Genomic DNA, 17,039 nt, shown 5'->3' on the forward strand with positions numbered 1-17,039 from the left:
CAATTTCAACTTCTCTCTATCTTTCCCTCTTTTTCTCTGGAGATGTTGTGGTCTTAGGGCTCTGATAAGGGTTTATGTTTTTATTTACTGCTTAGTGAGGAGTGTGGCGGGTATTTGTGAGTCCTCTAAACTCCTCCCGGCGTGAATAGAGCAGCCGTAAGGCCCTGGGGTTTAAGTGCTGAGCTTCCCTGTGCTGAGCGGGAAGATATTGACTTTCTTAAAGTCTGGATCATTTCTGTTTATCACAAAACATTAATATCCACCCCTCCAACCAACCCCCCATCACCCTTGCATCTCTAACCCTCTACCATACTTATTTACCTTCTAACCCCTTCTAGCCTTCAATAAAAGGAAGTACAATGAAAGTTGATACACTTTATTTTGTTCTTTAAGAGGCTTGATTTCATAGGATTCAAACTGCCTGTATTGTTAATCTCTTTTAGAAGGGGAAGATTCAGGACAACAAATACACACACACACACACACACACTCACAAAAAAAATGGGGCCATGATGATTCATGGCATTAAAAATATTCAAACATAAAAAAGTAAAGATTATTAGGGAATTCAAAACATAAAAAAAAAAAAAACCCATAAATGCCATCCTGAAGTTTAGATTACAGACATGTAGCAGAGAAGTGATTATATATATACTTCATATATACAGTGCCTTCATAGTGCTGCTTTCTCAAGAGCTCTATAAAGAGGGTAGTCCCGCTGCGGGTCAGTAAACCCCACAAAAGCGCTACGGTTCCTTCATATTATTTCCAAGTCACACTTAACAAATAACAAATTCACCTTCTTGGTTACCACCAGTTAGAAGGGAAGCAGCACCTTCTTCAAGAACAACAAAATTACTATTTTTTATCTTTAAGAAGTGTTGAATGGAAATAAAGCACATTTAATGTGTCTTCGCCATTCTGTTTTGTCACTTCAAGTGACATACAAATTACATCCTAAAACTGCACAACAATGAAAAAAAGTAAAATCTAGCCACTGATTATTATACAATGCTATTGGCCGTCATGGATTTATTGTTTATTTTTACTTCATAGTAGAAATGCAAGGAGGAAGGGAGGGAATGAGGGAGGCTGATAGGAAGTGCTACTAGTCGTCGTCTGACCCTTCTGCGGCCCAGCTGTACAGGCGACTAAGGTTTCTCTTGACGTGTTCTGAAAGAGTGAGGAGAGGCGAGATGGGGGGGGGTGAATGGAAGCAGCGTGAGAGGGGGGTTGAATTGATTTCCTCTGTGATGACAGCTCCAGTCAGGCTGGCACCAAACGGCCCAACCCCCCCATTTCACCATCCACATCTCTCTGTCCGCTCACTCCATCCCTGTGCGTCAATGGCGCTGGGCAAATGGCCACTGGCGGTGTCATGTTCTTGAAGGGTGTGCTCAACAGCTCCCCTCCATCTTTCTTTCCCTTACAACTGTCGCGAAATCGTTGGCGCGGATCGTTTTTCTGATAAAAGCATTATTTTTGGGACAAAAGACACTCGGAGGAATTTAATGACAGTCTTTTTTTTAACATTGTCATTTTTTTCCTCTCTTCAGTAATGTCTCTTCAATGCCCAGTTCAGGCAACTCTAATAAGAGGCATGTATTTAGTTTCAGACTCATCAGAAATATGGTTCAGGTTTCTCTACTCCATAATCTCTATCCTGTGCTTCACAGAACATAACTGAGGCCAAAGTGTTTCGATTTGGGAGTTTATGATCCCCAACTTATGGAATATTAGTTTTTTTTTTAGTATTTTGAATGTCTTCATGTTTCTTTTAGAATGATGCAGTGGGAATGCTTGTATGATGTGATGTCATTATCACTTCAAATCTCTGAAGGTCCTTAGAAATCCATGTATCAAGTTTTACTCCGCTTCACTCGAGAGAACGAGGAGTATCACCAAAAATACCTTCTCCTGTGTTCACCTGACAGGAAGAGGGAAGACTCCCATCCTCCGAGTTCCCAGAGACATCAGAGTCTATGCGAGAGCGCTTGAAGCGTCGGTCCGGGTACTGGCTGTTGTCAAAGGGCATGCGGTGAACACACAGCACGTGGGTCTTCAGGTTGCCTTTCTGAGAGGCGCTGTAAGGGCAGTAGCGGCACTGGAACGGCCTCTGACCTCCATGACCTGGGAAAGAAATCAGCAACATTATCATCCTGTACACTGTCAATATCAAAAGAATTCAACATTTTGTGCCTGGTTTTATTCAGAAGGCCCACATAACACTTGTGTGTAGTATTTGTAAGGTACTCCACTACAATCACCACAAGATGGAAGTTTAATCTTCTGATTCATCAGTGTGTATCAAAAGCATTTCCTGGATCCGACTGTGGACAATATCTGCTCTTCAGGTGAAGACGTTTCCTTTGTGCATTATCTTAGAGAACTTTGAAAGTGCTCTTTTCAACTTAGAGCAAGTACAACTGTTTAAGAGATTGGATCTGATCATCGGTGCATTGTACACAATGACCCTTAATAGCCCACACAAGTCTGTTTGAGGAATGCAGATTACGTGCCTATCATATCTGGCTCTCTTATCGGGCCCATCCACTTAGAGCAAAGCCAGGCACTTTCAGCTACGCATACTTTAGAACATTAATAACAGTACATTTGCTCTCCATTTTTCTCAATTCAATTTGAAAAGCACTAAATCAAATTAACATGGCGGTTTAAAATAGCAGCCGCGTTGGTGTGGAGAATTTAAAGCGGCTGCATTAAAGGTGTAGCCGCAACGTAACGTGAAAAATGTACGCATCCCCAAAGTAAGTGTGCGTACCGTCGACTGCTTGCATATGCGTGTGTGGCTCAAAAAAGAACGATTCATAAGCACTTTGTGTTTGGCTTTGGAGTCTCAGCGGCTTTCGAATACTACAATGTATGCTGAGGCCTCGGTACAAAGGGGATTGCTACAAGTTTTAGAGCTTTCGATGTTCCAGTTGTCTGATAAGCAAGCCGGCAACACACAATCCCGGCCGCTTCATTCATACGCACTTTAATTTCACACTCCCTTACATTGCGCTAAGTCTGAGAGGCAGCATATTCTCATGCCACCAGTGTCACCAACTGTAAATCAGCTTTCTTTCTTTTTTTCTTCTCCTCTCTTTTCTTCTCCCCTATCTTGTCTCTTTCCCTGAAGCGGCGACTGTTTAGGGAAACGCAGAGGGAGCTGGGCGTTGTCACAGATTGGTCCAACTGGCTATGGAATGGGGCGATTTTCAATCCCATTTAAAAAAGTGAATCTACATATTCTGTATATGGGATAAACAGAATAAATACAGAAATTCATAGGAATATTATGAGGAGAGCACCGTGCTCACTTTGGCTGTGACAGGATTGCAGGTAAATGATTAACAGGGCTCAGAGATAAACAAAATATGGGAAAAAACCCTATTGACATGTAACCTCTGTCACAGCTCTCGGTATTCATCCAAAAAGCTTCTTCAGGCTTCTCTTTTCAAAGTGAGATAATACTGCCCCTTCAGGGTGCCTATTTGGTGGTCAAAATAATTGGCAAGAATGAATCATATATATTTCGAGGGATGTTCTGTGGCAGGGCACATTTTTCTTATATCAAAAAGAGCATACACATTGAGTCCCCTCTCAAAATGTTTCCCACAATAGTTGCCCCAATTACTTAAAAACAAATTGCGGCAATTTCTGCTATAGTTCCTAAATGGCGAAAGAATAGGGGACCGGACTGGAGATTTTATGTACAAATATTACAGTGTGCCAGTGTGTGTGCCATGCTAGTACACTACAATGTTTGTTTTTTGAGTGGTGATAGCAAAGCATGATAACATTTTCATCTCTCTTTCTTATTTTAGCACCTTCAATATTTAAAACATAACACAAATATTAACATGTATGTGTATATTATAGCAAACATTAAAAATCTATTTGTAAAAACAGAGGGGGGTAATAATGGGTTAAATATGGTCTCTAATGTCTTTACAAAAGTTTACAGTAAGGGATGGGGTTATATAGGGTGTGCTCCTTATTATTAGTTAATGAGAAATATATGAGTACAAGCATGTGTTTACACTGGGGGACAATTGTCCCCAGACATTCATTAAATCTGACAAAACCTCTCATTTGGGGACATCCAGGGACAATAAAGGTAAACATTTTTTATAATTAAAGTAAATAATTTTCTAAAAAATGCTACGCTTACTCTTAATTAAAAAAAACCTAAGTCCAAGATATGTCTTCATAGGTAAACATCTACAGTATGTGTGTAGCATAATCATGAATTTCAGCAGCATATCTTTCTTGTTCCCTCTTTCTTTTGCTCATTCTTCTTTTCAAAGCTCTCCAGTGATTCACATCTACAGCAACTGAGGTGCCAAATAACATGAACTAGTATGAAGAATTTTATTTCTCCATTTTCTCTCTCTTTTTCTCCAGTGTTCGTCAATCCTTTCCACATTTTTTTCATTCCGTTTCCCGAAACCGTGAGTCCTGTGTGAGTAAAAATTCCAATGTACTTGTTACCAATGGCCAATAAATCTTTTTGAATGCTTCGTGGCCAAAAACCACACATGAACACATTTGCACCTCTATACATACACAGCTTTGCAAAACAACATATGGATATGACAGGTGATTTTTATCTCCCCCACCACCTTCCCTTGGCCTTTTTTTTTCTTACCCCTTTCCATCATTTTCTAACATTGTCTCAAAATAGAGAGAGAAAAAGAGAGCGAAAGAGTTCTATTATTTTCAGCAGTGTGCCATTATCACGCCTGCCTAATTAACCCCTGAAGGCCTCATATGTGGAGATCAGAGGGCGAAGGAGAGGAGGAGGGAGAACCGATGACAACACCCACTTCCTGCAAATTCCACAATATCACTCCATCATTGTCCTTCTCGCCGTCCATCATTCCAAAAAATGAAAACAGAACAAAAATACATGAAGGATCACATTTATTTATTCATTCAGTCAGTTAACTCATTTTCTCGCTTCTACATAACACTATCTTAACATCATTGTATCTAGTCTGTATCTATATTTTATCTCCATCCTCTCTGAAGACACGTCTAATGCTCCCTCTTGTGGCGCCACCTGCTCTTGCCCTCTCACACTCTCCTTTTCACTCTCCTTTTCTTATCTCCTCATTCACACACACAAACATTATAAAAAATATCAGACAATACAACAAGATGCGTTTAAACAGTATGCTGTGGTATGTAAGCAAACAGACACATGCTCCCACACACACACACACACACACACACACACACACACACACACACACACACACACACACACACACACACACACACACACACACACACACACACACACACACACACACACACACACACATGGAGGTGCTTTGGCATGTAATCAAAATCAGTCTTATATAAATTCCATCTGATGCCAGAGCTACCATCTGTGAAAGAGTGCTGCCTCTCACCTCTGTCTGTCTGTGAGAAGACACCCTCTCCAGCGCTCAGTAACAAAGAGTGTGTAGGCTATGTGTGTGTGACAGAGAAAGAGCGGGAAGAAGGGTGTTGAGGAGGAAAAATGATTAATTTGCAGAATGCTTGTGATTTGCTCATATATTATTATAACAGCTCATCAGCACATGACGAATCCCTTGCCCCACGCAGCAGAAAGAACCTGCAGGGCTTCAGCACTTTTACTGTGTGTGTGTGTTTACACACTCGAGCATGTGTCTCTGTGTGTATGCGTGGCATGTCTTTGAAAAATAATAGCTCATGAGCATGTCATGAATGTCTGTTTCTGCATGTGTGTGGCTTTGTTTGGGAGAAATACTGTGTGTATAGCTTGTTGGGGTCTTTGTGTGTGTGTGTGTGTGTGTGTGTGTGTGTGTGTGTGTGTGTGTGTGTGTGTATGGGCTGGCACCTGACAGACTGCAGAGCCTCTAATGACTTTCAGATGCTCACTGTGAGTAACTCCAAGCCTGAGAACGAGCGAGATAGGAATACTGAAGGAGAGAGAGAGACTTCCGCTCTACGGGTGATTAAGGGTTTAAACACTCACATCCTTTCAACTCACACTGCAGATATGAATGAGGTCACCTGAGTGAAACACTTCCGCTCTGTGTCAATATCACACAAGCAAGAGTGTGTTTGCGTATTCAGATCCACAACAAGAATGCAAGTCATATTGCTTTTATACAACAGTTCAACAAACAATAAGTAAATATTGTGTGACTTACATTTTAGATGCAACATACTTTTATTTTTGGAGAGCGGCAATTCAAATATTTCTAAATAAGGCCACAATAGTAGTGTTCTTGAGCGAATCAGTGTTTTTTTTTTTAATGAATGATTCAATGACTTGCTCATAAAGATAGTCTATTGTTTAATTCCTGAATGATTAAGAGTTTTTTAACAAATCGGTTAAATTAATCATTCAGTGACTTACACATAAAGTAATTGGCTGCATCCAAAATCACATTCTCTTTGACTAGGCACTTCTTTTGAAATACTTACTTTGCAACTGTTAAAAAAACTATGTTATATACATTTTGAATGTGTGTAGATTAAATGTAATCTGGACGTCCTACATTCATCATATTGTCATGTGACCAGCATCTGTTGTGTTGCTTCACTGACATTCACAAATCATCTCCCATGGCCTCATTGGAGAGCAGAGCATCCATCAGATACACAAAATCCCCACCAATACACAGACTAGCAGTCTGTCTAACGACAGAGACAAGCGGCGCGATATAAACAGAGAAAAGTCCCAGTGCTGTTGGACTCTGCTCAACAAATCAGAATCGAGGACCCCAACAACTGTGGAGAGTCAGCTTGCTCAAAGATCACCTGCGTCTGAGTCCTATACCCTGAGTGCCATATTGATTTCTGTACTTCAAATGTTTTATAATGTGTTACTGTAAGCAAAACTGTGCCTACAAACTAAAAAGATACTCTAATCCTGTGATATTTCAAATATAATGAATCTGTAGGAATTACACATTACGATGTGCATGTGTATGTTTTTGCTCTGTGGAGCATGTGTTACATATCCTTGTGCTTATATCTGAGTGGAAACTTTTCGTCTCTATGTGTGTGTTTGAGTGTCACCTATATGGAAGAGAAGGAAAAGATAAAGAAAAACAGAGGGAGTGTGTGTCTGGGGAGAACGCAAGCCACAGAAGGTGTGAGCAGTAAAAAGTGATGTACCATCTGTCGGCCAGTAATAACCTACGTGTTGTAAAGGCTGGGAGATTACTCAGCAAAGAGAGCTTCCAAACACCCAAATCCCTCCGCAACGTTAGTGTGCTACGCACTATCTCTCCCCACCTGCTCCCAAAACCCTGCTGAGAAAGATTCCACACTAAAACCGACATCACACCTTCAGATCCACTCTCTCTGATTCGGTAAACACAAAGAAGTAAAGACACCACTACAACTGGAACATCTTTACACCTGCACTGTGTTTAGTAATAATACCTTAGTTAAGTTTTATCATTATAAAGTTAAAATGCGTTCACAAAGATATCAAGAGATTTCCATACAGGAAAAGGAAGGTTTCGGATTTTGTTAATGAGCCTCTAGTCAACCACAATGGATAGTTCTCAAACTGAAAAGAAAAGCTATGAGAGGTTTTACAGCACCAAATGCAGCTCTAATGGATATAGTTTGAAGAACTGATGTTGTAGTCTGACTCGCATGGGGGAATAAAAACAACACGGAAAAACTTGGATTTGGCATTGTAAGTGTATGTATCAAAAGCAAACTCTAAAAGCTCCACCGGGGAAGCAGCTCCCATGTTAAATGCTGAACTAGATTACAAACTGCTGCAACAGGCGTACCTCTTAATATACTCTCTGTTTCTCCGCTATACATTTCCCAGTCTGCCTGCCACTATATCTCTTTTCAATCTTCCTTACTTGGCTTCATTTCTCTCTTTTCTGAACAAATGGAATTCTTTGAAGTGTTCCAGAGCGTTTCGTTTTGTTTTTCCACACGGACATGTCTGAGTAACTGTGCGCAGAAAGTTTCAGGGAAGGATTTTTGGGATAATATACCACTTCCTTCACTGACAGTGCATGAGAGGTGCTGGCAAGGGCCTGCATGGAGCCCCGCGATTGGTCAAGAGTTAGAAAGGCTCATGGGTAAAAGGCAGTATATACATCATGTGATGAGAGCGATGTGTCAGGCAGTCTCAGCAGGACTGTGTGTCTGTGTGTGGGTATCTGTGTGGCCAGGGGAGGAAGAGTTCATGAGTACTCATCTGCAGTACTGCTCACTTCTCTCCTTCTCTCTATCCCTATAGAGCATATTGCTGCACATTCTAGTGCTGAGCTGTCATGGCAGACACATAATAAATGTCTAGAGTGTGCGCGTATGCTATGTGTGCGTGTTTGTGCAAAGGAGAGAGAAAAAATGACCATCTCGTATATGAGTTTCACTCTGAATTTGGTCATTCTGGAAAAAAAAGGCAGAACCCACACAAAAAAGTACTGTATCATGGCTGAGTGATGCGTCAGCGCTTTGATTTGCACGGGAACGCAGGGAAAATCGTAATGCTCAATATGTGGAACACTATTTGGAGTGTGTTAGGTAAAAATGTCTTCCTGAGAAATTTTAGGGGTGTAGTTGTATTCACAATAAATCATTTTATACAGTTACTGTATCTATCCATACAAAGTTACAGATGCTTTTGTGATGTTTGAGAATAATTTCATCACGATTTTACAAAAAAAAAAATAGAAAGAAAAGACTGATCATGTCTATATATATATATATATATATATATATATATATATATATATATATATATATATATATATATATATATATATATATATATATATATATATATATATATATATATATATATATATATATACAAATAATAGCTGCCTTTGGGTCAATATAAACAGGGTCCAGCAGATAACCAAAACGTATATGTTCATATTACAATGTAAATGAGGGCTAGAATGTATTTAGTTCTTCCTTACAATGTTTTTCCATATCATCTAGTTTGCGTGCAAATATGTCTGATCTGTATTAATCCGCATGTGCTGTGTATCATAGTAGATATAATTATTTACACTATAGAGCTTTTTCCATTTATTGTTACATTCATCACACACCGTCATTACAATTAAGCATGTAACATTAGCCTTTGTGTATGTCTAATTTAATTGTATCTGACTCAATTAAGTTAATGGGCTAATTTAATTGACAAAGGTAATGACGGCTGCAATGTCAAAGATATCTGTGATAAAATAATTTAGGCTAAACCTAGTATAAATAAATGAGCAAAAAAAAAAAAAAAAAATTTGTTATTACTGTGTTATTTGTGGTATTATCATCATTACCGTTTTTCTTAATATATTGCTTATGAAAGAATACTATATATTATTACGACATAATATTTCATTATTTAAAAAAAAAAAAAACATTCGACAAAAAAATTATTAAATGCAAATAAACAAACACCAATGAAACTATGAATAGAGGAAGTACACACATAAAGTTTTTCCCCCTGAAGTTCACATTTTATATAATCCTTGCTTGAAAAAATATATCTGGCTTACTGTCTGTGATGAAGGACTTGAGGATGAAACTCGACACAAGCTCTAGAATTCCCTCTGAAGTACTTAATTAAAAAAAAATGCTGTAATATTGTTTGTGCGTGTGTGCATATATGTTTGTGCTCAAGTCAATCTCTTTACACAATTAAACATGCCAAACTGTGCAAGTTATATATAATATATAATAAAAGTGACATAAAAACGAAAGTGAATATATTTTCAGCAAGAATTTGCTTCTCTGTTCTCTTCAAGGCCTCCACGTTAAAAGACAATCAAAACATTTCTTTTCCCACAGGCCTCAGGACTAAGCACACTGATATGAACAAAGGCAGAGGATGAAGGTGTGTGTGGCTGAAGCTCCAGCACTGGGTCAGCAGGTGTTGTTCTGCTAGCCATAACATGATCCATGGCTTTCTAATGGCTGGCTAAGAGGAGCAGAGCCGAGCGTCAGTACTGGACCTAAGTGCTCATTTGCTCAGGTATCAATAACATTTCCCATCAGCTTTTATATACACCAATACTGATCTTTTCCCATGCAGACATGGGATTATCGATGAGGGCGACTCAATGTAGACATAATATGTGACTGTATGCATGTAAGCTACCTGGAAGTTGATGTAAAATTGAATAAAATATCTCGCTCTCTTGTTACAAGTCTCTTTATATGGACTCTTTCCATATGTTTCTCTTGAATTTCCCGTCCACCTCCATCTTCCCCTCTATTCTCATCCTTTCCTTTCCATTTTGTCCCCAGGACCAATTTGTCTGCCGTAAGAGAAATCCCTCCGTTCGGAGGAGTCAGTGGAGAAGGCTTTGGCAGTGGGGGTGGGGGGTGTATGGGCCAGGAAGGGCCACCTCCAAATAAGTTCCATTAATCACCCAACACACTCTAATGTAACTAATATTTTACAATTAGAGGAGACAAGACGGAGCTCCGAGCCATCTATCTCTCTTATACCACATGATCATCGATTCATAATACCCTGCCTGAGAGCTGAGCAAACACACACACACGCACGCACACTCTTGTTAAGTTGCACGTGTATGTGTGTGAGACTGTATGTGCTCGCCGATGATGAGCATTATGACACGGTGTGTATCCAGACGCACAGAGAGCTCTCGAATGGTGACAGATGACTGTTGTCTGCGTGCGTGTAAATGAGAGAGGAAGAGTGCGCAAAAATGTGTAAAAATGTGAATAGGCTGTCAAAGAACGTCTGATAAGATTGATTACGGATTGACTGCAGATTGAAAATGGAAATAGAGTGCAATTCTCTCTGCAGACAATGCCTTTCTCTCTCAGATATCATTTAGTTGGCCTTAATGACAAGATATAAACAGGCTATAGGCCTAAGCCATGTGACTGACTCAACGGCAGAACAAAAATATAAGGTCTGAGTATTAAAATGTGTGCCACGGGCTCTCACATCACTTCTATCAAGATTTACTGATGTACAATCCCTTTCTTGATTGTAATCTTTTAACTGTCATGTGTTGGTGTTCAAAGGGGCACAGTGTTCAGCCTCCACCAGAAGTGTTGGTGCTATAAGTTGGTTTATAGCGCCATCTGGTGGTGTGAATAAAGAGTTGCGTTTGCTAAAGTATGCAGCCTGCATGCAGGCCAAATGAAAGCCAGATGAACAAATGAGAGGGAAGAGAGGTTCAAGCGCAGGTCACCATCTGCCCAGCTACAAGTGCTGGCACACAGCAACCCAGCCGCGCAGCGTTCTTAAACACATCAGCTACATACGCACACTCATACAAATATGACACCATAGAGACAGAGTGACACTAATGCGCTGAAATACCTTTTACAATACGTAAAGGTAGAACACACACACACAAACTCAAATGTGTATATCAGTATTACTTATCAATATATCTTATACGAACAAACACTATCTTGATAACTTGGTCTGGTGACTGAAAGGTTATCATATTGATACTCCAAATGAATACATAATTGACACATGGCTCACTTAAACAAGCCAACTGTAAGCTGATTCACTACAATCAGCTACTCTTAAACAAGCCAAGACCATCAAACCAGGGAGAAAACCATTTACAATGTAAAAGAATCAAATGGTCAAATGCAGGGGTGAAAGTATTTTGGGGTAAAACTTTAGAATAATACTCAATTTGTCAAAATTAGTGCATCAGATATCATTAACTAACAATGAACAATGACTTTTCCCAGCATTTATTATTTTAGGTTAATGTACATAGTGTAATAGTACATTCACAACTTCTGTTAAATATTATTGTTCATTAATAGTTATTGATGTCTAATGCATTAACAGATGTTAAAGTGTACAACTAATGTTGTAAAGTATAGTAACACTTTAGTTTACAGTGTTCCTTTAACATGTTACATGTCACCACAATCCTATAGTAAGGAAATGTTGTTCATTAATATTACTCATTATTCAATGTATAATTACACTGTAACAAGATTAGGGTTTAGGTTTAGCTGCATGTACAGTATTTATTACTTTGGTAAGTACATGTAACATATGCAACAAGGACACTGTAAAATGAAGTTACTCAACAACCTAAAAGGCTAATGCATTAATACACATACTTTGCCTAACATCCATCTAGCCATCCATCCATCCATTCATCCATCCATCCATCCATCTATCTATAAGAAATAGCTTGACTTTCTTCAATTTCTTTCAGCTCCAGACAAGCTAGACACAAGGAGGGGGGGTGCAGGAAAATGAAACGGTTATTTTTTCAGGATTGTGAGTTTTATTAGGTCCAGGCCTTTCTCCATCTGGTCTAGTGTAGCTGATCCGTTTAAAAATTAGTCAGGCGTTGACCTCAGACACCTCCCCTCACTGGGGTCTTGACGGCAGGTTAACACAAATATGGATCCCATCAGACTAAAGGATATCAGGTTTCCCTCCACTGAGACCCTGCTAACCCACAGGAAAAGGTTAAGAAAAACATGAAATACGGAACTATAATGGGAAAATGTTCTCTCAGTCTGCGGTGTGTATATGTGCGTGTGGGAATGGTTTTCATGTGTTTAGAGAGCAGGGTCTTATCTCTCTGAGGTATTGACACAACAGGCCCCTGTGCCAAAGGGTGTCAGTTATCGCTTGTCGCTGGCCTACGATGAGAGTGTGTGACGGGGCAAATCCATCTCTGAAAGAGGGAACGTCCTTGAGAGGTTTGTTCTGTGCTTATGTGTTGCACTGATACAATTAATGACATCAGAGAAACAGCAGACATTTCTGCTTATTGTATTTGGATCAGGCTTAGAAAGTCAAAAAAGTCATTTAGACTGATGTATGCCGCATACACTGAATTGTACGTTCACATGGACTATAGAATGTATTGTGTTGCCAGAAAAAGTCAGATAAAGCAGATAGAAAATTGAAAAAAAAGAGGATGAGCATCATTTGGCACACTAGATTCCCGCTCTCACAGGTTTGGGGAATTAACACGGCTATAGCCCAAGGGTAGAGAGCCACAGTTAGCAGGAACACAGCCGGTAATGCGAGCTGTCATAATCCACACTGCTCTTGAGTCAGACACACACACACACACACACACAGGCCTGTAGCCCTGCAGCTAACACCATGTACTACACTTAACATGAGAGTCAGGGGTAGAAAGAAACAGGAGGACAGAGAAATGTATCATTTCTGCTGTCTATCGTACAAGTCCTCAGCTCACAAGTGTGTTGAAATGCTGCCCTGTGTGTGTCTCTGCAATCTATTTGATAGTGTTGGGTGTTTATAATTGTTTAGCTAAATCCCAAATAATTTTGAACTGATAAAAGTCTTTTACAATGCAAATATCTTTTTGTTGAAAATAGTATTTTATACATTTTATCTTTCCAGCAATATGTCAATATTCTTAAAAAAATGTTACCTCAAAAAGCAACATTATAGGAAGATATCTCCACTAAAGGAGATATCTTCAGTGTATTTTGTGCACACACACACACACACACACACACACACACACACACACACACACACACACACACACACACACACACACACACACACACACACACACACACACACACACACACACACACACACACACACACACACACACACACACACACACACACACACACACACACACACACACACACACACACACACACACACACACACTCTCTAAAAAATGCTGGGTTAAAAATAACCCAGGTTGGGTTGAAAATGGACTAACCCAGCAATTGAGCTGTTTTAACCCAGCATTTGGGTTGTTTTAACCCAGCGGTTGGGTTAAATGTTTGCTTAAAACAACCCAATTGCTGGGTTAGTCCATTTTCAACCCAACTTGGGATATTTTTTTAGAGTGCACACACACACACACACACACACACATATATATATATATGAACATGAACAGTAACATGAACATCAAAATGGAAATACATACACTCTAAAAAAAAAAAAGGCTCGTAATCATAGGGGAACCTTTTTTAGTGCTATATAGCACCAATTTTGGTGCTTCAGTGGTTCTTCAGCGGTTCTTCAGAGGTGCTATATAGCACCTTAGTCAAAGAACCGGTGAAGAACCTCTGAAGAACCGCTCAAGAACCACTGAAGCACCAAAATTGGTGCTATATAGCACTAAAAAAGGTTCCCCTATGATTACGAGCCAAGAACCATTTTTGGTGCAATATAGAACCTTTTTTTTTTTTAGAGTGTATATGCTACTGTTTGGTGTCCATAAGATTTCTTATATGTTTTTGAAAGAAGTTTCTTATGCTCACCAAGACTGCAAAATTTGATCAAAAATGCAAAACAGTAATGCTGTTTTAAAATGCAATTTATGATGAATTTTCGGCAGCCATTACTCCAGTTTTCAGTGTCACATGATCCTCCAGAGATTATTATAATATGCTAAATTTGCTTATTTCTTTTTTTTTTCAGGGTTCCTTGATGAATGGAATATTCAAAAGAAAAACATTTATTTGAAACAAATATTTTGTAACATATAAAATTACATTATATAAACATTATATATATATATATTATGCTGATTTTTTAGTGCTAAATACAAAGTCATACATGGTACCTTGACATTTATTGCAACCTTTTCATTTCCTCACAAAGCATTTAGTAAGATCAAAGTTAAAATTGCACATACATATAGCACAAAAATGCTCAGTTGTTCACGCTGGTGTTTCATAGTTTGAATACATTTTATTTCTCATTATAAGTACAGTTCAGTAGTTACAAAACAAAGCATCTGCCATGAAGATACAGCAACCAAATGAAAATCATACAGTCCACAAGACAGCTCAGAGGTGTGGAATGCTCATATATTAGTCCAGAATGACTGAAAGAGAGAGAGAGAGAGAGAGAGGGAGAGATGCTCAGTTATACTACACAGAGGAGGGAGCCAGAGGTGTGCTCATCTATAACCAGTGTATATAGAGATTGATCAATACATATCCTATCACTGACCCTCCCTGTCATAAGTCCTTTACTTTACGTAGCCTGTACTAGTTTACTGAAACTAGTTCACTAAACATCTTCACTTTGAGACTTTTTTATTGTATTTTATTTTTATTTTTTTATTTGTAGCATTTACAATAAGACATAACCTTGCTTGAAAACTAAAAAAAAAAAAACAAATTCAATTTTCAGAGATGTGTTTTTTATTTATGCAAAGAGGACAACTAAAGAATATATCTGAAGAGACTGGACACACAATGACTTATGGGGAAGTTCATTGAATTGATTCTCAAAGCAACATAGAAGACCATCATAAGATGAAATAGTTTGAACTACACAGACCAAATCAGCAGAGTTCACAAAAGATTAGAGAGAATATCAGTCCACAACGTCAAGGGACGCACAAACACGCACGCACACACGCACCTTCATTTTCCATTAGTGATCTGCGTACTGTATAGACTGGATTTTCATTTACTATCACAGTGCAAAATACTTCGGGGTGGGGGTGGGGGGGCCTCAGATTTGTATTTGCTTGCATGAGGCATGGGTATATATACTGTATGGATTTATACGCTTGCAGCAACAGAAAAAGATTGTCAATCTTTCTTTTTTTTCCTTTTCTTTTAATGTTATTGGTATTTTACAAAGGTGAAAGGCAAAAATTACAGTACTAGAGAAGAAAACTCCAATCTAATACCTACACTCTAAAACAGCTAGCTTTGTAAATGCAACAACGCATGACTGTATCTATGGCTAGACAATACTTGTTTCTTTTTTCTTTTCTTTTTCTTTAATAATTGAATACATCAAACCATTTCAGTAGTCAGTAACACTTTGCAACACTGATTGGTGGCAGTATATTACAAACACAATCTCATAACCAGAGTACTTGAAGTGAGCAAGACTGAGATCAAAGCATGAAGGGTTAGGGGCCGCGTTTCTGTTTGATTTCTGCAGGCTGCACGTTCGCAGTCTCCTTGGCTCGTGCCGTTTCATCAGACACGCTCGATGTAAACTAGTTCTTCCGTCACCTCGGCTGGTTTTTGTCTCGAGTGCTACAGCGTCCTCTTTCTCAGGAGTTCAGCTCTGAACATCTCACAAACCCATCAGGAGAACATAACGTGGATCGTGAAACCACGGAGCCAGTTCTCAACGAAAAAGGCGTAGCTTCCCTTTTTAAACGCAGTGTTCTCGTTTCCTGAATGTACTGGATTGTCGTTCTTCTGCTTTGACGTCCAGGCACGGGCTGCTGAGAGTGTGCTGAGTTTTTGACAAGGGTGTGCTTGGTCTCCTAACGAGTAGCGAGTTGGTCCAAACGTCCAGAGGAACGGTTTAGGAAGCCTCAGACAAATAACACTGGTGAAGATTCAGTGGGCAGTGAGAAACACCAACAGAGAGAGAGAGAGAGATGGGGGGGGGGGGAGTCTGTACGGTGTCTCGCTCTCTCATTCTGAGACTGGCAACTCTCCACCATCTTGATTCAAGGAATGTGTTGCTCTGAGGGACAAGCACTTCAACGTTTCCTCACTAGGTCAAAGTCAAAAAAGCAATTAAAAACACAGAAAGTATTTATCAGCTACACAAGGGAGGATTCAAGACACATAAAACACAGGAAGCAAAAAATTGTTGTTTTTTTCCTCACTGTTTCCAGCTCACTAAACATCAACAGATCTTCTTCCCTCCATCCAGCGAGAACGCTCGTGTAGGAAACCGTCTGAGCTGTCCAATTTATTAGTCTTTTTTTTCTCTCTCTTGAAGTCTTTTACGTTAAATAATGTTTTGATAAGATAATGTCCTTCCTTGTCACAATCCTCTTCCTCTTTTTCCCGTCGCCTGCTCTTGGCCGCTCAGTCCAGTAGGGGGAGGTGATGTTAGTTTCTGATTAGTCCTGCATCTCTGTGTCAGTTAGGCTATGTTCAGGGGTAAGAGCAGGGCCAAACCTTCGGGACGCCTCTTCCTCCGCCCACAGATGAACTACGGTTAAGAGAACAAACGCAGATTAACACCACGGCCTGTGTCCTTCCTTTCTCTCTCTCTTTCACACAAATGCATACAACTTCTGACAGACCATTATTAACAGAAA

General features: G+C 39.4%; 1 protein-coding gene across 1 annotated transcript in view; it reads right to left on the bottom strand.

Moving 5' to 3' along the window:
- Positions 1-1,750: 1,750 nt before the first annotated feature.
- Positions 1,751-17,039, bottom strand: part of znf536 (zinc finger protein 536) — a 101,287-nt gene continuing 85,998 nt past the window's right edge. Inside the window, exon 5 of the mRNA XM_079810059.1 lies at positions 1,751-2,130. Within this exon, the coding sequence (XP_079666185.1) occupies positions 1,877-2,130 (254 nt within the window). The 3' untranslated portion in view covers positions 1,751-1,876. The remainder of the gene's footprint in view (positions 2,131-17,039) is intronic.

Source organism: Gobio gobio (genome assembly GCF_949357685.1).
Source record: "Gobio gobio genome assembly, chromosome: 2".
NCBI lineage: Eukaryota > Metazoa > Chordata > Actinopteri > Cypriniformes > Gobionidae > Gobio > Gobio gobio.